Here is a 24101-nt window from a genome sequence, read left to right as displayed (position 1 = left end):
AGATAATAGATAGAAAGAATATAAAGTTAACAAATACAAAAAATATACAGGGAAGTTAAAATACAAGGTCTCTTGGAAGACACTAGCAGATGGGGATCAGGAAAGGTTTCATTCAGGAGGGGGTACCTAAACTTCATTTTAGAGAAAGAGAGGGTCTCTATGATGCAAAGGCAGTGCATTTCAGGAATGGGGAAAGACCAGTGCAAAGGCAGGAAATTAGAAATATAGTATTATGTGAGAGAAGCAAAGAGGAGGCTTATTTGGCTTGATCAAAGGGTTGGAGGGAAAGGGGAGAAGTGATGTCCAATGAGGCTGGAAAGAAGGGGTGGGGTCAGGTGGTGCAAGGCTTTCAAAGCTAAACAGAGGAGTTTCATCATATTTCATCCTAAAGCAGTAGGAAGCCAGTGGAGTAGATTGAGTAGGAGAGTCACATGGCTAGATATGTGCTTAAGGAAAATTACTTCGGCAGCTGTGTGTAGGAAGGCCTGAAGTGGTGAGAGTCTTGAGGCAAGGAGACCAATTAGGAGGCTGTTGCAATAATCTAGGCTAGAGGTGATGAGGGGCTCAACTAAAGTGATAGTCGCATGCGTGAGGAGAAGGGGTCATATTCGAGGAAATGCCTTGGAAGTAGAAATTAAAAGATTTGGCAAATAACTGGGTATGTGGAGTGAGGAAGAGTGAGGAGCCCAGGATAGTGCCAATGGCATTATCCAAGCTCTTGAGGATCGGCTCCCACGTGGATGAAATGCACTTCCTCTTCACCTCTGCCTCTGAAAATCTATAGCATTCTTCCAGGCTCGGCTCTCTCCTTCCCTAACCTTTCAGCATCTCCCCATCTACTTGTTCCTTCCCATCTGCTTACGAATATCTTTGCAACCTATTTCCAAACCTCTTTAAATCCTTAAAATCCTCGGTAGATCCTACCATACAACTTCCAATATCGTTCTATCTCTCTCCTTCCTTTCAGAGACAACCTTCAAGAAAAAGCTGTATACACACATTGCATCCACTTCCTCTCAGCCTCTACATCTGGCTTCTAAGTTCACCCTTCCCCTGAAAACTGTTCTCTTCAAAGTTATCCGTGATCCCTTAATTGATGGCTATGTGAGCCTTTTCTTAACCCTTCTTAACTTTCCAACACCATTTTGACCACCTTTCCCTCCTGGATACTCTCTCCTCTCTGGGTTTTTGTGACACTGCTTTCTCTTGGTGTCTCCTACCTGCCTGGCTACTCCTTTCCAGTCTCTTTTGCTAAATCAACATCTATATCATATCCCTTAAGTGTGGCTGTAGCCCCAAGTTTCCATCCTGAGTCTTGTCTCTCTACATTTTCTCTCTGGTAACTTCATTAATTTCTATTGGTTCAATTATCATCTCTATGAAGATGGCTCTCAGATCTAGATATCTACCTCCAACCCCTCTTCTGAGCACCTGTCTGAATCATCTGCCTATTAGAAATTTCTAACTGGATGTCCCATAGGTGTCTCAAACCCATTATGTTCAAAACAGAACTATCTTTTCCCCAAGACCCATCCTTTTCCCAAACTTCTCATTTCTATAAGGGTACCATCATCTTTCCAGGCCCCCAGTTTCCCAATCTTGAATCATTCTTGGCTCCTAACTCTCACTAACCACATGTCCATTGAATTGTTAAATCTTACTACCTGCATAACATCTCTGAAATCTGGCCCTTCTATACTCCCAGACATCCACTAATAAGTAACATTTATGTAGTACTTAGTGCTAAGTGCTTTACAACTATTATGTCATTCGATCCTCACAACAACCCTGGGATGTAATAATAATGCTATTAATGTAATAATAACATTATTATTATAACAGCTAACATTTACATAGCACTATGTGCCAAGCACTTTACAATTTTTATCTCACTTGATCCTTACAAACAACCATGGGAGGTAAATGTTATTATCACCCCATTTTACAGTGGGTGAAACTGAGGCAGACGGCAGCTAAGTGACTTGCCCAGGGGTCACACAGCTATACAGGTTTTCGGTCACATTTGAACTCAGTTCTTCCTGACTCTAGGCCCACACTATCCGCCTGCGCCCCCTAGCTGCCATTACCCTCACACTGGCCAGATTGCTGTTGCTCTCAAGACATACCATCCCTTCTTATCGCACCCCGCTCTTCTGCGCGCTTCTCCCCCTTCATGCCCACATCTTAAAAGCCTTGCTTGTTAAAAAAACACAGCTCAGATGCTACCTCCCACAAGAAGCTTTCCTGATGCTCCCAGGCGTTATATACCCTGTACTTTACTTTGTATATATTTTCTGCAGACGTGTACGAGTTGCTCCCCATAGAATAGAAACTCCTTGAGCCAGGGACTATATCATGTTTGTCTCTGTCTCCTCAGCCTGTAGTACATTGCTTGGCACATTGCTTAGCACTCCTTAATAAATCCTTGTTGATGAAGTCGACTGAAATACCACTTCCTACAGGAGGCCTCATTATTCATCTGAAACTGCTCTCTTCGAAGTTACCAGAGATTTCTTCATTGCCAAATATGATCGCCTTTTCTCAATCCTCAGCCTTTCAGTCTCTCCGTAGCATTTGACACTCAGCCTGATCGCCTTCCCCCCATGGATTATTAGTGTTCTCCCTCTACCAAATTAATTTTTACTTTCTTTATATTATCTATTTACTGGTCGGTGTCCATGTTGCCTCTCCCTCTCCCCCTTCAGGCAGGGGTTATTTTCTTTAAGTGTTTTTAGAGCACAGCACAGTGTCTGTCACTTAGTAGCCACTTAACGTTTACTGATGAATGAACAAAGTAGTAAAGGGTAATTGAGTGCATTCCTTTGCTTCTGGGCTCCAATTTCTCCAATACTTTCTCCCCTAACCCTCCCCATGCTCCCACTTTTCATGTTACCCCATTCGACTTCATTAGTAAACAACCTGGAAAGTGAACCATGAACTCCGTGTGAAGGAAGACAATAATGACTAGCTTTTACCCAGTGGTTTGTAAAAGTGCCTTTGCACGTTATGTCATTTGATCTTCACAACATCCTTGTAAAGTAAGGGCTATTATTAGCCTTATTTTACAGACGAGAGGTCCACTGACTTGTCGAAGATCACAGTTACTCAGTTACTCTGCGTCTTCTTGACTCTAAGTTCAGCCTGAACCCCCTTTCTCATACCCCACTCTCCTCCAACTCAAGCTCAGCCTTAGCCTCCGAAACTCCGCAGAAGCCAGAACTTTTCTGCACTGCACACAGTAGACGCTTAATAAATTCATATTGTGCTTTACAGCACTGACTCATTTATTTCTGTAGCTGGAGAAACTGAGGCAAGGAAGAGGCGTGCGCAAGGATAGGGGAGGTTAGCGGAGAACTAGCGCTGTCCTAGAAGAGATTCCGATACACGCCGCAGCGAAAGGGTTACTAGGTAACCACGCTAGGCTCCACCCTTTGCGTGCTCCGGTACCGACCTCCCCCGCGTACCGCCTCTCTTCCGGGAGGGTCTCATTCGTCACTTCCTGGAGACGGCCCGAATCCGGAAGTGGCCGTTGCAAAGCGGGCTGAGGCCTGGGCCGGGGCCGCAACGCGCGGCTCAGACACCGGGGCCGCCGCCATGAGCTGGTGAGTGAGACCCAGCGAATCCCGCCTCGGGTTTCCTTAGACTCCCCCTCGTGCCTCACGCCGGACTCCGCTTCTGAGTCCTCGAGTCCCCCCACCCCGCCCCGACCCCCGACTGGGATGCCCCGCCCCCCTCCCGGGGTCTCCCCGGCAGCCGGCAGTGAGCCGGCCCTGTCCGGGAACAGGCCTCTGGCTCTTTGGCGAAGTTTCCCCAAGAAGTTCAGGGAACGGATTTGGTTAAAGGAGCTGCCCCGGCCCAGGGAATTGCCGGTTCGATCAGATGACCCCCGAGGCCCCTTCCGTTTCTGTGATCTTATGACCCTGGAGTTACTTAGCCTGACGATCTCCTGCCCTCGGGGGGTGGGACTGAGTTGGACCCAGTCACCTCTTGGGTCCCAAACCGTACTTTGCCCAGACCTCTAAGGATCATATTAATAACTTTTTATGAAGTCCATCATGAGATCATCGCTCTAGAGCCCAAAGGGACCTCAGAAGCCGTCTGATCCAACCGTGTAATTTCACAGAGCAGGAAGCTGAGGCCAAGGGAGATTAAGTGACTTTCCCCAAGGTCACACAAGTATTTATTAATTAATTAAACTGTCATCCTACTACGTAGCCAGTGCTCTTTACGTTGTACCACACTGTCTCTTGTGTGAAGACAGGCCAATGAGGTGCATGAGCTCTGTGTTCATATCCCCATTTTCCAAATGAAGAAGTCACTTGTCCATAGACACACTGTTGGTAAGTGTTGTCAGGACTGAGGCCATCGTTTCTTGATTCCAGGTTCTAGGCCCTTTTTCATTTAACCGTGCCTCCAAAATTCATCCTTTCTAAGCAGAGCAATCATTTAGGAAAGGGGTTTAAAGAGAATCTCATGTTCCTGTAGCTCTACAGCAGTGGCCTTAAGTTTATGGCTCTCATTCTAGCCCCATCTAAATCTTTGTTTTTCTTCTCAAAGATATATCCATATATGAACAAAGCCTCAGAGGTCGGAATAATAACTGTCAAGATCCCTATTCTGAAGTACTTCTAGCCCTCATTTCCTGCTTCTCTTGATAATGTTTTATACATAGTAAGCACTTCAATGTTTAATGATTGATTGACTTTGAGACTCCATTTGGGCAAAGCAGGTTGTTCTTTGTATACTGGATTAATTTTTGTTCATGGAACAAGATTTTTGTTCTTGGAGTAGAAACCTTTTCCCCTCCTTACCCTCTTATATTTTATTTAGACTTTCAGGAACCTCCCTGCCTAGTTATCAGCTTTGCTGAGCCTTGCCTTTGGCCAAGGCCTTGGTTCCTTGAGTATAAGACTAGGAGGAGTGTCCATAAAGCTTTTTAGATAGGTCCATTGCCACAAAGAGGTTTGAATGTGCTTTCTTTAAGAGCTATTTGTAAATTATTTCTCTGCCTAGGCATTTGAGACAAAATTCTGCCTAGAAGCAGCTGATACACCAATAAACATCAGGAACAGATTTGTAGCATGAGAACCCAACCTCTTCTGATTCCCTTTCTATGATAACATATATGTGCAAACTTTGAACCGCTGGTCCCCAGCAGATTAGGTAGAGCCCGGAGCACTAACCTAATAAGCCCCTCCAGGAATTGCTCCTTTTCTGACTGTCCTTTCCTGCTAGAGGCCAATTGCAGGCCTGGAAAAGTTAATGTTCCAGCTCTGTCTCTTCTGCCTGCCTGTCATACTCTTCCTCAGGGCAATCAGTTTCTTAGAGTGTAAGCTGGTCATCTTCCTCCTATGACTAGAGTCATCCCTGCTTAGCACATCAGGAATTTTCTGATTTCTCAAAGGTAGAACCAGAAAGGACGGCTGCCTTGTAGTTCTCACAGTATAACTTACAAATCAAACAGAACTCATCTTTACTTCTCCATCTGAGAGAAGATTACTGATTAAGAGGTTCTCTGGGGAAGTTCTCTAGGAAGTTTTTATCTCTCACAGAGAATATTCTGTAAAAGTGAGTCTATAGCCCGAGGTTTCTGAGGGCTTTTAGAAGAGGACGGTAATTGCTGCTGTAGGAACTGAAAAGAATGCTGTCATAGGCCTGCACTGACACATTTTCAAGCCACTTCTTGTACTCTGCCTTATAAGACAGGAGGCCACTGCTAAAGAGAGCAGCTTTGTCTCCCAAAGCTGAGATTTGTCTCTCTTCCCTTTAGACTTAGCCCACGTCATCTCTTGCGTGGACCTTGACCCTCTCCCCCTGAAAGGGGAACAGCCCTGGTGACCAGGCACACAATCACATTCAGTTCCTGGCTCAATGGCTGGCACAGGCAGCCAGGGTTTGGTCTATCTGATTCATGCATAGAACTGTTTTCCTGCTCCTGGAATCAATCTCTTCATTCACCAAAGCCTGGAATTCCAGGGGTAGGAAAAATGGCCAGAGTGACGTACAGCCACCATGGGAGGCATTAGTGCAGGGTCAAGTTCACCAAGCTCAGGGGATGTGCCAACTATTGGTGAGTGAGACATAGGGCATTCTGAGCATGGCTCCCTGAGGGGAGCCATTGTTCTGGGCCAGGCTGTGCTTTCAAAATGTCATGGTGAAAAATGTCCAACATTAGTGCCCTTTGCACACTGGGTTTTACATAAAGATCGAATGGCCTTTGTTCCCGACTTCCTCTGTGCAGGCGGCCTGCCCACCCCCCTGTTTGTTTAGTTGGTGTTTGCCCTCTTTCAAAGACCATTCATTTCTAATCAGGATGGTCCAGGAATCCAAGCATCTGGCTAAGAGGAAGATATTAGAGACTCAAGTCTCCACTCCCTTATTCACCTTGTGGCCCCAAACCAGATTCTCCATCCCTCCAATTTCTTGTCTCTGGTACAGAGTAAATAACTTCTCTAAGGAATGGGTTATTGAGTAGAATTAAATTTTGTCGTTGAGTTTATCATTACACCCTTCTCTGAAGCCTTAGGGATCACAGATAAAATTAAGAGAAAGAAACCTTGGGAGAGAAACTGTCAGATTTGTCCTGTACACAGGTGTTTGTATGCCCTGGAAGGTTAACTCAAAAAGAAAGTATTAGTGGGGGCAGCTGGGTGGCACAGTGGATAAAGCACCAACCCTGCAGTCAGGAGGAGCTGAGTTCAAATCTGGCCTCAGATACTTGACACTTATTAGCTGTGTGACCCTGGGCAAGTCATTTAACCTTCGTTGCCCTGCAAATTAATTAATTAATTTAAAATGTTTTTAAAAGAAAGTATTAGTGAAGTGTAAGTGAAGTACCACCCTGGAAATTAGGAGGCATGGGCTCAAGCCCTAGTTTAGCTAATTGTGTGACCTTGGCCAAGTCAACCCAATTTTAGACTCAGCTTTTTAAGAACAGAGACTGGTTTTTGCCTTTCTGCCAGCTAAGTGCTGGCACATAGTAAGCACTTAAATGATTATTGATTGATTCTGCCACATGTGCAGTTTGTGAGAATAAACAAGACTATATCTGCATGCTTTTAGTTCCTTAGAGAAAAATCATTTGATTACGTTAATCCTAATACTAATAGTTACTTGTGGCTTTTTAAAATTCACCCCTTTAAAATGGCAGATTGATTCAAAAAAGGGAGAAATCTAAATACCATAAACATTCATGTCTTAAGAGCTGAGGCCCAGTCACCTTAGGCAGTTAGGTAGCACAATGGATGGATGGAGTGTTGGACTTAAAGTTATAAAGACCTGAGTCCCAAATCCTGATTCAGACACTTACTTACCTGTGTGACCCTGGCAAGTCACTTAACCTCTTCACCCCAGTTTTCTCATCTGTAAAATGGACATAATAGCACCTTCCTCACAGGGTTGTTGTGAAGCTCAAATGAAATAATATACGTTATAATCTATAGCAGATTGCTTTCTGTCTTAGGGAGGGAGGGAGAAAAATTTGGAACTAAAAATCTTATGAAAGCAAATGTTGAAAACTATTTTTATAAATATAAAATAATAAAATACTTTTATGATAAATAATAATAATATATACCTAGCCAACTGTAAAATGCTCTATAATCGCTAGCTGTTATTAGGACTTGTTCACTATGGCTCTGCCTCAGGACTGGGAAAAATTAAGCATATAGGCCCCCAAGCTCAGGTTCAAAAGAGGCTATACAGATGCCATTGAGACCTAACACCCTGCGCTTACCAGGTGGAACTGCTTGTTCCCTCATCTCTTGATAAAGATTCAAATGGTACCTGTATCATGAAGTTTTTCCTTTGATCTTCTCTCCTCTCATTAAGTGTGATCCTGCCCTGCTCTGAACTCCTATGGCATTTAGCCCATCTCTTGTGGCATTTATCACATTTGGCTTTTTACTATAGTGATCTGAATCAAACTAACTTTACTTCCTTCTTGACAGGGCTGCTAGACAGGTAGATAAATAGAATGCTGTAGATATAAATATACCTGGATTTTCAGCAAGGCATTTGGCAAGTTTCCTCTGATATTCTTGTAGGCCAGATAGAAAGCTGTGTACTGGGCGATAGTATGGTTAGGTGGATGCAGACCTGAGTGAGCTACTTGACCCAGAGAATAGTAATTAATGGTTTGATGTCAGGCAGGAGTGAGGGCTCTAGGAGAGTGACTCAGAGTTCTGGCCTTGGCCTTTGTTATGTTGAGTGTTTTTATCAATGGCTAGGATGAAGGCAGAGATGGCATGCTTAGCAAGTTTTAAGATGACACAAAAGTGGGAGGGATGGCGTCTATGTTAGATGACAGAATCGAGATCCAGAAATATTGCAACAAGGTCTCAAAATGAATGAAAGAAATTTAGTAGGAATAAATATGAAGTCCCATGCTTGGGTTAAAAACCTTGAGTGAACAATCTCAAGGTGTGGAAGGGATGGCTAAACAAGTTGATGTGGAAAAGATAGGGAGTTTTTAGTTGGACTGCATGATCAATGTGATGTGCCTGCCAACAAAGCTAATGTGATCCTGGGCCAAGTTAACTGAAGTATAGGATTCAGAACCAGGGAGGTTATCATCCTGCTGTTTTCTTTGCTTCTCAGAACACATCCGAACTATTGTGTTAGGCTCTGAGGGCTACATCTTTGGAATGATGCCAATGATCTGGGGAGCATCTAAAGAAGACATTGAAAGACTTGGGACCATGCCATATATAGGGTCCAATTAAAGGAACTGGGTATGTTTAACCTGGAGAAGACTTAGAGGGAACATGATGGGTCTTTAAGCTTTTGGAAGGAAGTTTGTGTGGTGGAGGCTGTTAAGACTTGTTTTATTCAGCACCAGATTGCAGAGCTAGAATCAGGATGGAAGTTGCAGAGGCAGATTTCAACTCAATGGGTGCTCCCTCAGAAAGTAGTCATTTTACTCTCTCTAGAGGAGAATGGAGGGCCACTTGCCAGCAGTTATAGAGAGAGTTCTTGCTCAGATAAGGATTGGCGTAAGTGAATTCTGAGCCCCCTCCCAACTTTTATATTCTGCAGTTCCAGGGTGATTTACCAGAGATGAAATGTGTTAGATGACCTAAAGTCCTTTCATAAGGTTACACCGAATCTATCGTTTTAAAAGCTACTGCTGTGGTATGGACCCATCTGGTACACAATAAATGTTAATGACTGATGAATACTGTTACCTATTTGGGAAGTTAAGGTAGGAAAGAGAATAGCTTTGTCCTGCACATCTCTAGCAATTTTTCAGCAATCTCTCTGGCCTATGGGGCCTCCCTACTTACAGATCCCAAGATGGTGTAGTCTTTTCAGCTTCATTTGTAACCAAAGATGAAGGGACATTTTCTAGTTTATGGCCCTGGGATGAATGGGGGGAAATCAAAGTATTTGAATCCTGCTATTAATCAGTTATCAATAACTATTTATTTAAATGCCTATTTTATGCCAGACATGTGCTAAGCACTTTACAAATAAAATCTCATTTGATCCTCACAACAACCCTGCAAGGACACTGCTATTATTATCCTCATTTTACAATTGAGGAAATTGAGGCAGGCAGAGGTCAAGTGATTTACCCAATGTCACACAGCTAGTAAGTGTTTGAGGCTAGATTCAAACCCAGGTCTTCCTGATTGTGAGCTCCTTGAGGGTCCCCAGCTGCTTAGCACAGTGTTTGGCATATGGTAAGCCCTTAATAAATGCTTATTGACTGAGTCCAGGCCCCGTGCTCTATCCATTAGGCCACCTAGCTGCCTCCCTCTGGGCCTCCATTCTTCATCTTTGAAATGAGAGATTCAGACTAGATGGTTTCTGGGATCCATTCCAGACCTAAATCTATCCTCCTGTCAGTAGGAGAACTGTAATTCAAACTTGTGTCCCCTGCGTCTAAATCCAGCACCTCCCATTGTACCCCAATGCTTCTCCAATCAACTAGCTTTGAACAGTCAACACTTGAGCATGTTATGTATTTGTCAGTGGGTGAGTTTTGAGCACCTACTGTATGCGAGGTACTGTGTGTACCAAGTCATAGGAGATACAAAAGGGGATAAGACAATCCTGGGCTTCAGGGAACTTACCCTAGGGAGCTAGAGTATATACACATAAAAAGATCATTGACCACACTAGGAAGTATTGCCAAATGCCAAATAAGTAGTATTAAGATCCGTATTGGCTTTAAATGACAAGTAGTATTCATATAGGAGCAGCTAGGTGGCACAGTAGATAGAGTGCCAGGCCTGCAGTCAGGAAAACTCATCTTCCTGAGTTCAAATCCAGCCTAAGACATTGACTAGCTGTATGACCCTGGGCAAGCCACTTTACCCTGTTTGTCTCAGTTTCCTCATTTGTTAAATGAGCTGGAAGAAAATGGCAAACCACTCCAGTATCTTTGTTAAGAAAACCCCAAATGGAGTCACAAAGAGTCGGACATGACTGAACAACAACAAGTATTTATGTAAGGAGAGGGGTAAAGGAAGGACATTTTGGGAGGGGAGACCAGGAATATGAAGAAAATATCAGGGAGAGTGAAGAATTAATTACATTTAGAATTGTAAGGGACAGGGGCAGCTAGGTGGTGCAGTGGAGAAAGCACCAGCCCTGGATTCAGGAGGACCTGAGTTCAAATTTGGCCTCAAACACTTGACACTAGCTGTGTGACCCTGGGCAAGTCACTTAACTCTCATTGCCCTACAAAATAATAATAATACTAATAAAATAAATTTTTTTAAAAAGAATCGTAAGGGATGATAGAGATCATCAGTTCTGATCTCCTCATGCTACAGATAAAACTGACATCCAGAGCCTAGTGACTTCTTATTCCAATCTCCTGCTGTCCAGAGAAATTGAGTGACTTTGTTGCCTTACTCACCTTCTTTGCCCAAGCCAGACGGAGAAGCAGTATGTTATAAAGGAAACAGCACTAAACTTGCTATCACTTGAGACCTGTGTTCAGATCCTGCCTCCTATACTTATTAGTTGTGTGACCATAACCAAGCCAATTAATCTCTCTAAGCTTCAATTTCCTAATGGAGTAATAGCAGTACATACTTATCTCATAGGGTTATAGTGAAGATCTGAAATCATGTTGGTAAAGTATTTTTCATATAGCCCCCAGTCACACAGGTAGTAAGGAGCAGAGCAAGGATATAAAGCTAACGCCTTTGATTCCAAATCCAGTATACTGACTCTCACATAGCCTTTCCAGTCCAGCTCGAGCAGAGAACAATTTGAGTGGAATAGTGGAAAATAACACTGGAAAGATACATGGGGTTCAGATTCTCAAGGGTCTCAAATGCCAGGATTCTTTAGGACTTCATCCTGTAGATGTTAGAATGCCATTGAAGGTTTTTAGGATGGAATTGCTGTGACACAAACTGTGTATTAAAGCACACACTAAGTTCATAATCAATATTTTTTTATTCATTCATAATCGGAGTATGTGTAGGATGGATTGCACCGAGTGGATAGAAACAGGCAGACCATTTAGGAGCCTATAAGCTCTCTCCTTTGACACCAACTAAATGAACGGATAGCGGCAGGGGGAATTGTTTTTATTTATTTTGTACTATATAATGACAGAGAGAAGAAAGAACCAGGCAACCAGAAGGTTATGTCCATGTTGTTTATGGAAACCTGTACTGTGGGTTTGGAAACTGGTCAAGCACAGCCTTGGCAACACCATCCCTGATGACTGTCTTCCAGTTTCACTGAAGCAACATTCTTGGCCAGAATGTCTTGTTTATTACAACTGAACAATCACCTTGAAGAAAGCTGAAGCCTCCCATAGCTGGTATAGATTTGATTCTTTTAGCACTCTGAGCTGGCTTCAGGTCCCCTAGTTCAACTGTGGCTGAACCAAACATGATTTCCAGGATCAGAGATAAGGTAAAGGTGTTGTATCTGTGGCTCATGCCCCAAGCATGCTTCCAGAACTGGCTCCACAATAGAAGTCCATCCTCTGTTTCTACCTCTACTTGTGGATACTAGTGGGAGAAGTAAGAACAGGTCATGGTACCAGGGCCAAAAGCTGCATGGTTCTTTCTGTAGTCTGTAGAACATAAGAGGAGTCAGGCCAGCTTGGTCTGATCCCTTGCTCAACTGTTGACTTGCCAAGAGAACTACAGTTATACCTTCCACATTGTAGGGGATGAGGGCCTCTCCTCCTCTCCCCATCTCCCCCCCCCCCCAGATCTGGAAAATCTGTGTGAAAATTTTGGGCCCTCTTTTCATACCACAGAAGTCTGAATTATTATGGTATTAGAAGATAAAATTTGTTGATGTTATGCAACTCTCTCTATATATTTTATGCATTTCTGAGTTTCTAAACTTTTTCTGTGTCATCTGCGACTTCCTCAAAACTCCCCCAAAATTCCCATTTAATTTCCTTTTTTTTTTTCTTTTTTGGTGAAGCAGTTGGGGTTAAGTGACTTGTGCATGCCCAGGGTCATGCAGCTAGTAAATGTCAAGTGTCTGAGGCCAGATTTTAACCCAGATCCTCCTGAATCCAGAGCCGGTGCTTTATCCACACTGCCCATTTAATTTCTTATGCCAACCCACAATATATCAAAACTGTGACAGGGAAAGTCATAATGTGGAAGAGATAACTATTTCTTTTCTACTTCAGTTTCCCCTTCCATAGAGTGAATTTCTATATAAAATTTCATTTCCTCCACACTTACTTTTATCTCAGAGGTGTAAAAATAAGTGTGATCCTATCTATGAAACTATAGGACCATAGATTTAGGGCTAGAAGGAACCTGAGACCCCTTCATTGTACAGATGAGGAAACTGAGGGCCAGAGAGGTTAAGTGACTTGCCCAGGGTCACACAGCTAGAGCATGTCTGAGACAGCATTTGAATCCAGGTCTTCCTGACTCCAAAACCAGAACTCTGTACACTCCCTCAGTGTTGTCAAATTCAAATAGAAACAGGGGCTACCAGAGTACAAATAAGGATCCTTGGGGCCCACATTTGACCTATTTTTTTTTTTTTTTTTTGCAGGGCAATGGGGGTTAAGTGACTTGCCCAGGGTCACACAGCTAGTAAGTGTCAAGTGTCTGAGGCCGGATTTGAACTCAGGTACTCCTGAATTCAGGGCCGGTGCTTTATCCACTGCGCCACCTAGCTGCCCCTTGACCTAATTTTAACATGTAATATTATCTCTGTTTTGTTGCATTCCTATTTATTTTGTTAAGTACTTCCTAATTACATTTTAATCTGGTTCTCCTTCACCTGGGAGTTTTGCAGGCTGCATGTTTGACACTTCTGCACTACACTGTAATGCCGATCACTTTCTCAAGACAACCACAACAAAACACAGATTGCCATTTTTTTAGTGATCTGCTTTATTCATCTTCCTTAATTTTCTTCACTTCTTGACTTTCTCACTTGGTAATTCTAGCAGCAAAAATTTTGTCATTGGTTGTTTTCTTTCTCTATGGTGTCTCTTTTGATAAAGTCATGTATGTACTCCTATAGCTTCAATGAAGATGACTCAGAAAGTTCTAGCTTTGCCTCTGACCTTTTCCCTGAATTCCAGTCCCTTATTTCCAACATCCTGTTGAATATCTTTAGCTGAATGTTAGCCTGTACTCAACCTGTCCAAAACGGAATTCTTTATTGTTCATCTACTCCGAACCCCAAATCTGCCCTTTTTTCCAGCTTCTCTGTTTTATTCTGCATGTTGTTGCCACCACCATCTTCCCAATTACCCTGACTCAAAACCTCAGCATCCTCTTTGAGTGCTCCCTCACTCCTAACACGGTCATCTGCCAAGTTCTGTTGTTTCTCTCTGCAATCTCTCTCCAGCACTTCCCACTGTCACCACTTTAGTTCAGGCCCTCATTACCCCTTGCTTTAGTCTATTTTAGTAGCCACCCCATTGACTACTAAATATAATATAGCCTTCACAGCCTGATTCCAATATACCTTTCTATCCTTATTTTATACTACTCCACATCAGTACTCTACCTGACCAAACTGGACTTCTTAGAGTGCTCTAGGCATTGGTGTTCATTATCCCACAATCTGACCATTATGATCCTTCTCTTCAAGGACCAGCTCAGGTCTTTCTTCATACTCTTCTGTGAGCCTTCGTCAGATAGAATTGCTTTGGATTTGTGGGGTGTGTGTGTGTGTGTGTGTGTGTGTGTGTGTGTGTGTGTGTGTGTGTGTGTTTTAATGTGTATTTGTGCTTTTTCTCACCTATTAAACTGTGATCCCCATGAAGGTAGGGACTATCTTACTCATCTTTGTTGCTCTTCTCTTCCCTCTGTGTGGCACAATGCCCTGTTATAATATGAAATAAATTAACCTGACTTCCTAGGAAATCTTCACTGTTTCAAACCTGTTAGCTTGGTCCAGGCAGTAGTGAATTCTGAGACAAATGTTTATCTTCGAAATAAGACAATCTGCACCATGCCAGATTCATAGTAAGAACTTGTTGACCTGTTGACAATCCCATGTGTCTTGGACCTAACTCACCAAGGGTCCAACAGAAAGAGCTCCCCATTGGGAGTCAGGAAGCCCAGGTCTTCCGCTGACCAGCTAAGCAAGTCATTTAAGCTATTTGGACCTCCATTCCAGCCTCCTCAAAGATGGAGAAAGAGAGGGACAGGTTGGATTAGATCAAGGGCTCTTAACCTGGAGTGATTTTTTTAAAAAATAACTATTTCAGTATAGTTGATTGCCTTTGTCATCCTATTTTATGCATTTAACAACATTACTCTGAGAAGTGGTCCATGAATTTCACCAGGTTGCTAAAAGGGATCATAACACACAAAAAAGATTTAAGAACCCCTGCAGTAGATGATTGCTAAGGCCTTTTCCAGCTCCAGGCCACAGAATGTAGTGAAAAGAGGTGTGACCTGGGGAGCCTCCACTTCCTCATCTCTAAAATGGAATGAATATCTGTAGTGCCTGTTTGATGACTTGATGGGATTGTTGTGAGGATCAAATTAGGTAATATTCACAAAGTGCTGTGTACATGTCAACCATGTCCATGGAGATAATGATGATTCTGGCGATGATTTCTCCTCTGGTCAGGCTAGAGGAGGAAGGCTCACAGCTGAGCAGAATGACTATTCTGAATCAAATAACTCATATGCCAAGTCGCAAAGAGACCGACCACAAAAGACCATGTGCCTGATTTTTAAACATGTACATATTCTACCTCCGTTTGGTGTGAATCCTGCTAAGGTTCCCTTTTACATTGGGTATACATCAGGCTGGTGGTTGTTTGGGGGTAGGGAGCTGAGGTGGGCTCTAGCCATGGACACTGACCCACAGAGCATAGTACTATCTTAATTCCAATCAAAAATTTTCTGACTTGGGGACGGCTGGACTTTTCTTGTTCCTGCTAGATAGCTGTCTCCTTGTTTAAGTAACCCTAGGTTACCAAAGAAATTGTTTGAAGTTTTCCCCAATCTGTATGCCAATGGGAAGGTATCTCTGGTAGAGTAAGTTATAAACCAGAAATAGATGGAAAACCCAAAAATAAGAGTGATGCTGAGGTTTATTTAGTTTTGTTTTGGGAGAGGCAGAGGAGGGCATCAATGGAGGTGAGTAGAAGAAGGGGTAGAAATCCTGTCCAGACAGCAAAAACCTATTTCTTGCCCACCTTCCTGCTTCTGGTGAGATAGTGATTAAACCTAGACCACTCTCCTAGAACAACCATTCTTCAGCCATTTAGGGACTGCCTCATGCTCTTTGCTCAACTTGAGCCCCCTACTGATTAGGTGTCTGATAGGATCCCTTGTCTAGTCAAGGACGGCAGAAGTTCATGGGATGAGATAAACTGAGTCATTTACTTCTTTATGAAAAAATAATTTTATGGGGGCATCTAGGTGGCACAGCAGATACAGCACCAGTCCTGGAGTCAGGGGGACCTGAGTTCAAATCCAGTCTCAGACACTTAACACTAACTAGCTGTGTGACCCTAGGCAAGTCACTTAACCCCAATTGCCTCACAAAAATAATAATAATAATAATAATAATAATTTTATGGCACTCCCCACTCCCAGACCAAACTTAGGGACATTTCATGCTCAGTGTCACCAAAAGCCGATGGAAGCCAGAAGAAGATGGTTAGGATTTAACTAACTTAATACTTTTCCAAAAAAAATAGCTGTCAAGAACTCATATACTGTCTGAGTATCTCTCTTGTCCCTGCCTCTGCAATAGAGAAGAAAAAAGGAGGAGACATGCAAAAAGATTGAGAAACCCCGCAAGTTGAAAATGCAAAAGAACTGTTTTTGTAAATAGACATTACACAAGAGCAGTTTTTTTGGAAAGGTTTTACTGAGACAGACAAAATTAGCCAACTGGCATCATGCTGCTAATAAAGATATTTACTGTTTGAAAAAGTATATTTGTAGCTTTGGAGAACATCCTGTTGACTTTTCTTTGTTTTGAAAGAAAATAGAATCTTTTTTTTCCTTTTCCCTCTTTGCACACACAGAAGTTGGGTTTTTGTTTTGTTTTAGGTAAGGGGGTGGGATGTAAGGAATGGTTGTAAAAACTGTTTATCCCTGTTGGGTAGCTACTCCTGCCCTCTGGAACCCATATTTATGAAGTAGAGAGCAAGGCAGGGTGGGAGAATTTGACTCCCAACTCATCTGTGAGCTCTTGATTTCTCTCAATGCAGTGAAGCTCTCTACATTATAATAGCAAGCTGTGTCCTCTTCTGTAACATGAAGAGAAAAATCCAAGTAGAATGTAAACTGCTTAAAGCCAGGGACTTAAGGGAAAATTCCCAGTCCTTGTTGTACATGTTGGAAAATTAATAAATGTAATTGAATCCATGTGCCTTTTCTGCTTTCCTTGAACGCCCTGAGGATGAATAAATATGTCCCCTTGAATTACTATGAACTGCTCCATACACTAGAGTGAGTTTTTCTTCAAGGCCTGTTCTGGGTCTCTAAGTTCTGTGTGTTCTAGCTGTGTCAAGCATGATCATTCTTCCCCAGAATCCTGGGATGGTGACACCTCAGCCACACTTTTTCTAGAGCAGCTGTTTGCATCAGGAAGATCCTGCATTCCCACAGAGGATCAGAGTCAAAACTTCACTTCAAACACCATGGAAACCACGGAGACAGATTGAGGAAATGATAGAAGGTCATATTGAATCCATAGTTGTTCTCTACTCTTTCCTTCTTTTGATATACCACAACGACTACTAGTGTGGTCTTTATCTCTAGTTTCTCTACAGCAAGGCTTGTATTCCCATTTTCAAGCCAGTCCTACCACAGAGTATGAATGTATCTTCTATTTGGCAGCTTCTGAATGAACCAAGAATGTTCCCTTTATTTGATATTTCCTCTCTTGGATCTTTTTATGTGTTTTCCCTCGTCCTACTCTGGTGACATCACTGACCCTCATTTTTCTTTCTTTCTTTTTTTTTTTAAATTTTTTAGTGAGGCAATTGGGGTTAAGTGACTTGCCCAAGGTCACACAGCTAGTAAGTGTTAAGTGTCTGAGGCCGGATTTGAACTCAGGTACTCCTGACTCCAGGGCTGGTGCTCTATCCACTGCGCCACGTAGCTGCCCCTACTGGCCCTCATTTTTCAAACTGAAAGCTAGCCCCTGCCCTGAGTAGCGGCTGAGGGCTTGGTCCTTAGATGATCGCAAGAGAGCCATCCTTTCTGGGTATGTATTGCTCCCGCCTCTCTTTTGTTTGAATAAAGACCCCCAAACACAGTCACATCATTGTGACCTTAGCTGGGGTCAGGAGTTCTCCACTAGCACAGAATTAGTTTTGGAACTACAGAAGTAGTTCCTTTGGAGAATCTCATTCACTTAACAAACATTTTTTTAGAATGTCTACTGAGCATGTGCCTAGCACTATATGGAAAATAAAGACAAGTAGAATACCTGATTCTTGCCCTTAAAGTACTTACAGTCTCATAGCTAAGGAGATGAGATGTACCAAAGATATGTGTACATCAGAAACCAAGCAAGTCATATGATAATTAGCAAGTGGGTAGTATAGGCAGTTCTTAGGAGTAAAAGGAGGGAGAGAATCACTGAGGTTGATGTGATGAGATATGACTTGAGAGAGATTCTGCAGGATGGATTTTGGGTGGACAGAAAAGGGATGGGAAGGCATTCTGAGGGAGCAGGAGGTCCCTGTGAGTAACTGGGTCAGCATGCATAGAACAGAAGGTTTTCACTGAAGAACAGTGAGAAATAGGCTAGAAACCAGAATCTAAGAATGAATGTCAGAGCTGGACAGGGCCATAGAGGTAATTTAGTGTCATCCACTAGATATGCCCAAAATCATGAGGAGGCAGTAGGAAGCCGTGTCTCAAGGTCAGGTTTCCTGACTCCTAAGCAAGGTCTTTTTCTGAAATACCTGCCTCTATTTTAAATCTAATCCTTGCCTGACCTCTTTGCTAGAGCCAGAGAGGATACTTCAGGTGATGAACCCTAGGCAGACTATTAAAACCTTCAGTGACAGTTTATCCTGTATGCAGTGGGGGACCATTTTCTGGGCTGGGGAGTGGCGTGACACGGTTAGTTTTTTAGGATGTTAATAGGGTAGCAGTGGTGCAGGATCAACAGGATTAAGAAAAAAATCAGGGAGACCAATCAGGATATTGCAGTTAATGTAGTTATGGCATAAAGACCTGAAATTCAGTAGTGAGGAAGAAGAGATGGTTATTTTGTCATGCATATGAATTTTCCTTTACACATAGACATCCCCACCCTGCAACATCCCTACTTACCAAGAAATCTCTTTGCTTGGGTTGATAATAGCTTTCAGAAGTGCCTTCTACCCCAGGTAATCTTAACCCCGCCTCCTGTTTCACTTTAAGCATTTGACCAGGTGATTTTTCCTATCCTGTTTTTTTTAAATAGTGACAGATACAGGGGCAGCTAGGTGGTGCGGTGGATAAAGCACCAGCCCTGGATTCAGGAGGACCTGAGTTCAAATCCAGCTTCAGACACTTGACTCTGACTAGCTGTGTGACCCTGGGCAAGTCACTTAACCCTCATTGCCCTGCAAAAAAAAAAAATTTAGTGACAGATACATTTGAAGTCAGAATCCAAATCATTACTCCATCCCAGTCTAGGAGACTTGGGTTCCAGTCCTCATTCTGCGATTATCTGTGTGCCTTAGACAATCACTTAGCCTCTCTAGGCCTCATTTTTCTCACTTTTGAAATAAAGCAAATTAGACTAGGTGATCTTCAGATGGCCTTCTAAATGCTAAAACTTGTATGACTATAATTCTAACCCAGATATTGATGATAAAGAATAGAACCCAGATTCCTAACTTAGCATTCCCTTGTGAGGAGGACTGCATCTCTTAAGTACAAATCTGTTTGAAAACCGTGTTGAAATTTTATGACCCATCTTCGCTTTTTGTCTCACTCTTCTGCTGGGTCCTCAGATTAAAGTTATATAGAGTCGAGACAAAACCTTACAGATTTTCTAGTTCCGTTCCCACGCTAACCCCTCTTTTTCTTTTGAACAAATGAGGAAACGATTTCAAAGAGATGAAGAGAAGTGCCAAAAGTCACACAGTTATTAGTCTCAGATTTAAAGACTAGACCCCCAAGTCTTCTGATTGCTAGCAGGGCATTCTTTCCACTGTACTACAGGTCTCAAGAAGAACAGTGGCTGATCTCATAATGAGGCCACCCTGAGGACCTTATTTGCACTGTCACAGAAGGGTCTTGGAAGGTACTTGCCAGCTGTCTCAAACCAATATGTGGGCTTTAATCCTCACCCTTTAGGAGGAATTGTTGGGAATTAGAGAAGAGTCTAAGGGGATTTTCTCACCAATCATTGTCCCTCATAACCAAGCTGAGAAAGGGAAGCAGCGGTTCTAATTCTCTTCCCTTCTTTATCCCTCAGCCTGATCTTTTCCTCAGTAATTATACAGTTCAGGATTTTTTTGTTTATAGAGGCCACGTGAATTTTGGCTGCTGCCAGGGCCACCAGTCCCCAAAGGGTTAACCCTCCCAAATTACTGGGCTGGGTTAACAATAAACAGGATGTCCTCCAGAAATTAAATTTAACCACTGTGACTCAGGCTGGCCCAACCTCTCCACCGGATCAACGTCTGGGGTTATTATCGGTGGTTAATTACACTGTTGGGTTTAGAAGCAATGTTGGTCAGTTTGGACCAAATAGAACTAGGTATAGAGGAAAAGAAGTATGAGGGGGGTGGTAGGAACAGATGAGTTGCAACATTCGAAGCTAGAAGTTTGAATTAGAGGAAGTGTGTATACTCAGTACCTGATTGGTAAGAAGTCATTAGTTCAGTCTCGTGCCTCCAGGGCTCTCTTGAATTTGTTCATCTAGTAGGGCTGATCCCAGTGACTCCCTACCCTATCTGATGTTAAGACATATCTACAGTTTCAACAATTATATCAGGAAGTATCTTTTGACTCCTAGTCTGAGCCTGGATTCTAGCTTTTGCACTGATTCTCTGGTCAATTTGGTGGGAGGGAGGGAGGGAAAGAGAGAGAGAGAGGTGTATGTGTAGAATATAAAAACTATATGTGTAAAATATACATATATATGAATAATAATGTCTTCCATTTATATAGCACTTCAGTTTTCCAAGTACTTTCACACACTGTATGATTTGCTCCTTCCAACATCTCTGTGAGATGAGCAAGGCAGGTATTAGGGTCCTCATTTCAAAAGTAAGAAAACTGAGGCCTTGGAAGTGACTCATGATTTACTGCTCTTTTCCACTATACCATGCCACTTCTCAGTAGGTTCCCTGTTTTCAGGTAGAGGTCCCTAGAACATCCCTCCACTCATGCAGCCCCTTTCTTTCATTGGTGAGTTCCTTCAAGAACCTCCATTTGGAGGAAGGGCACAGGACCAGCCATCCTTCACTCCTTTCCCAGCTTTCCTTGTGACTTTGCAGACTTCACCATCAGGCCCCCAAGGGAGTACCTCCCTCATACGTTTCTCCCTGATTTTCAACTCCCTTTTATGTGTTGCATGTTATCTTCTTCCATGAGTATATAACTTTTGAGGACAGTGATTGCCTTTTTACTTTTATTTGTATCTATAGTGCTTGGGCACTATGCTTGTTGACTTGAAGACAGATTTGAGATTGAATCTCAGATTCTGTTTTGAACTTCATTTGGATCTTAATCAGTTCCTAGTGGGAACTGAGCTTAACCAGTCTTCCAAGGGTACCTGAAATCCATCAACTCTGTCTGGCCAGAAAAAAAGAACCACTTCAGATGCACAGTTGCATTAGTCATCAGGCATCTAGCAGAGAAGATAATCAATATAGATTGGTTGGTTTGTTTGTTTGTTCAATAATATGAGTATTTTTAAGTATGGTGACCGCTAGCTTGAAACTGTCTTTGACTTCCATGAATTGATGCTGAGTGAAATGAGCAGAACCGAGAGAACATTGTACACAGTATCAACATTTTGTGATGATCAACTGTGATAGATTTAAGTCTTCTCAGCAATACAATGATCCAAGACAATGCCAAAAGACTTATGGTGGAAAATGCTCTCCACATTCAGAAAAAGAGCTATGGAGTCTGAATGCAGACTGAAACATACTATTTTCACTTTTGTTGTTGCTTTTTTGTTACAGTTCTTGTTTATTTTTTCTTGCGGTTTTTTCCCCCTTTTGCTCTGATTAATGTGGAAATATGCTTAACATGATAGTAATGTATAACCTATATCAAATTGTTTGCTGGCCTTAGGAGGGGGAAAGGAAGGGAGAGTGGGAGAAAAATTTGGAACTCAAAAAATATCTTTACATGTAATTGAGAAAAATTAAAAATTTAAATTAGAAAAAAGAAAACTGTCTTTAAAAGTTTTCATAACTATGGAGGTTCATAACAATTTCTTTCTTCATGAAACAGTTACCTTCCCCCCCCCCCTTTATATTTACTAAATACCATAGTGACCATCAGCAAAGATAGGGACAGGAGAATGTTCTCAAGAACCTGGATTTGAAAAAGCACTATTGATTAGAAGATCACTGTCCTAAAACTAAGCCTAGATGTAAGTAGTCACAAGGACTTAAGTTGGGAATAGCACCTCAGGTGGTAATCTACCTGCCCTCTTTCTTTTTACTCCTGAAAATATGTCAGGGTATTTAGAACTAGCAGAGATTTTAAATCTATCCCAACCATGTTGGGGTTTTTTTGTTGTTGTTGTTGTTTTGGCGGGATGAGGCAATTGGGGTTAAGCGACTTGCCCAGGGACACACAGCTAGTAAATGTCAAGTGTTTGAGGCTGGATTTGAACTCAGGTCTTCCTGACTCCAGGGCCGGTGCTCTATCCACTGCGCCACCTAGCTGCCCTTCCAACCATGTCGTTTTACAGATTAGGAAACTGAGGTCCACAGAAGTGATTTATTTATGGTCACCCAGCTTATATTCAAACCCATATCCTCTGATTCTAAATCTGCTCCTTGCATTGTAGAAAGAGTTACCTAGATTTCAACAATCCACTTTATCCCCATCCTTACAATAATGCATACTCCCTCTCTCTTCTCTCTAACTCTTCTCTTTATCTCTTACAGGATTCCGTTCAAGATTGGGCAACCCAAGAAACAGATTGTCCCGAAGACAGTGAGTAACCTAATTTCTTCTCTAAGAGTCAGTCTTGCTGCACATGGCCTTCTAGTGGAGCCATAATTTGGACCCAACATATCTTGGGGGTAGAAAAGAAAAGCAGCCTTTGACTCTGTTCCTACTTTGGTACATATAGAGTGTAGCACAGGCTAAGGCCCCAAAGTTCTGAGATCTTTTCTTTCCTTGGATCAACCTATTCTGCCCTCTCAAGAGCAGATAAATGGGGAGAATTGCAAAGGACTAGGGAAAATTACTAGCTCTAAACAAGCCCATCTCCAGAAATAGGGTAGAATTTAATGATCTAAGCCTAATTTGATGCAGGAAATTCAGAAGTTCTTACTAATATAATCTCTCCAGAGTAGCCATTCTGTTACTGCCTATTAAGTTTCCCTCTAGCTTCTATTCATTTTCCTAGAGAAAGAGTTAACATTGGCATGTTTGGAAGATCAAGATAGAGTTTGTACTACCATAGAGTGTTCCTGTGTTAAGTTGAAGCCAACAGTTTAGGCCCTTACCACTTCTCTTGTCCAGTGGCCACTGCAGCTGTGCATCGACTAAGAAGTTATGATTAATTGTCTACTAAAATGGTTTCCTATTGTCTTGACTTCAAAGGGGGACCCTGCCTTTCCAATCCCAGCCTCTCCTTCTTCCCCTCCCATTCCCAGCAACATATACAAATGTGTCCTTTACTTTGGATGAGGTTCTAAGCCAATTTAGCATCTAGGGAATGGGTCCGATCCAGAGACACAAGCTTCAGACACTACACCCCACAGAAGGTCTGTTCCCATCCAATTCAATAGCCTCTGATGGTAGAGATACTTCCAGCAGGAGTGAGATCCTGCCCCTATTTTGAGGCCTCTATCCCCCACTCCCATTTTGTGCCTAGAATTAAAGAGAAAGAGGTCATATTCATTTTGCAAGCTTTTTGGAAGTCCTATGAGAAAAAGGCCCTTCTGGCTTCCTCATCTGTGTAAGTCCTTTGACTTTAGTTTGAAAGCCATGAGGAATCTTTCAGGTATGAATTGGATCAGCAACTGAGAGCCCTTCCAACTCCGAAATTCTGTGATCCTGAGAATCCAAGCCTCTCAAGTATGATTCTGTGCTAAAGCCCCTTCCTGCCCTCTTTGCCGAATAGGACCTGCTCTCTTTAACTGAGGTAACCAAATCAAAAGCAAAATATCTCTACCAACCAGCATGAAGTTCAGAGCAAATATCACAACAACCTCTATTAGTAGGAAATCCAAAGCCTGCTCACATATAAAAGAAAGGGGGGGGGGGACGCCCAGGGGTACTCCTGAATCCTAAAAAGAGGTTTTCCACTTTATCATCAAGAGTCAGGATGCTGGAGACCTCAAAACGTAAACGAGGCCATCCATCTGTACAGGCTGACTTTGAGCCAGAGCTCAAAGAATCTGGGTGTGCAGATGTTAGGCTCTGGCCAGCTACAGGAAGTGGGAAGGGGTGGCCTCAGGTTTCCAAGGCTTAATCCAGGACAGATCAGAAAGAGAAGTGGTTTTGGGAAGGGTCTTATAT

At 42.6% G+C, this 24101-nt stretch overlaps 1 protein-coding gene across 2 annotated transcripts in view; it reads left to right on the top strand.

Annotated features, from left to right (window-relative positions):
* Nucleotides 1-3490: 3490 nt before the first annotated feature.
* BIN3 (bridging integrator 3) overlaps nucleotides 3491-24101 on the top strand; it is a 47123-nt gene continuing 26512 nt past the window's right edge. The window contains exons 1-3 of one of the 2 annotated variants that reach the window (XM_043982792.1): nucleotides 3509-3602; nucleotides 13000-13040; nucleotides 22517-22565. Coding sequence is in view for 1 of the 2 variants with exons in the window: in XM_043982791.1 (XP_043838726.1) it covers nucleotides 3595-3602; nucleotides 22517-22565 (57 nt within the window). In the remaining variant the exon portion in view is untranslated. Of the gene's footprint in view, nucleotides 3603-12999; nucleotides 13041-22516; nucleotides 22566-24101 lie in introns of both variants that reach the window. The other variant, XM_043982791.1, reaches the window with a different exon arrangement.

Source organism: Dromiciops gliroides, chromosome 2, assembly GCF_019393635.1.
Source record: "Dromiciops gliroides isolate mDroGli1 chromosome 2, mDroGli1.pri, whole genome shotgun sequence".
Taxonomy (NCBI): Eukaryota; Metazoa; Chordata; class Mammalia; order Microbiotheria; family Microbiotheriidae; genus Dromiciops; species Dromiciops gliroides.
This window is presented reverse-complemented; position numbering and strand designations above follow the sequence as displayed.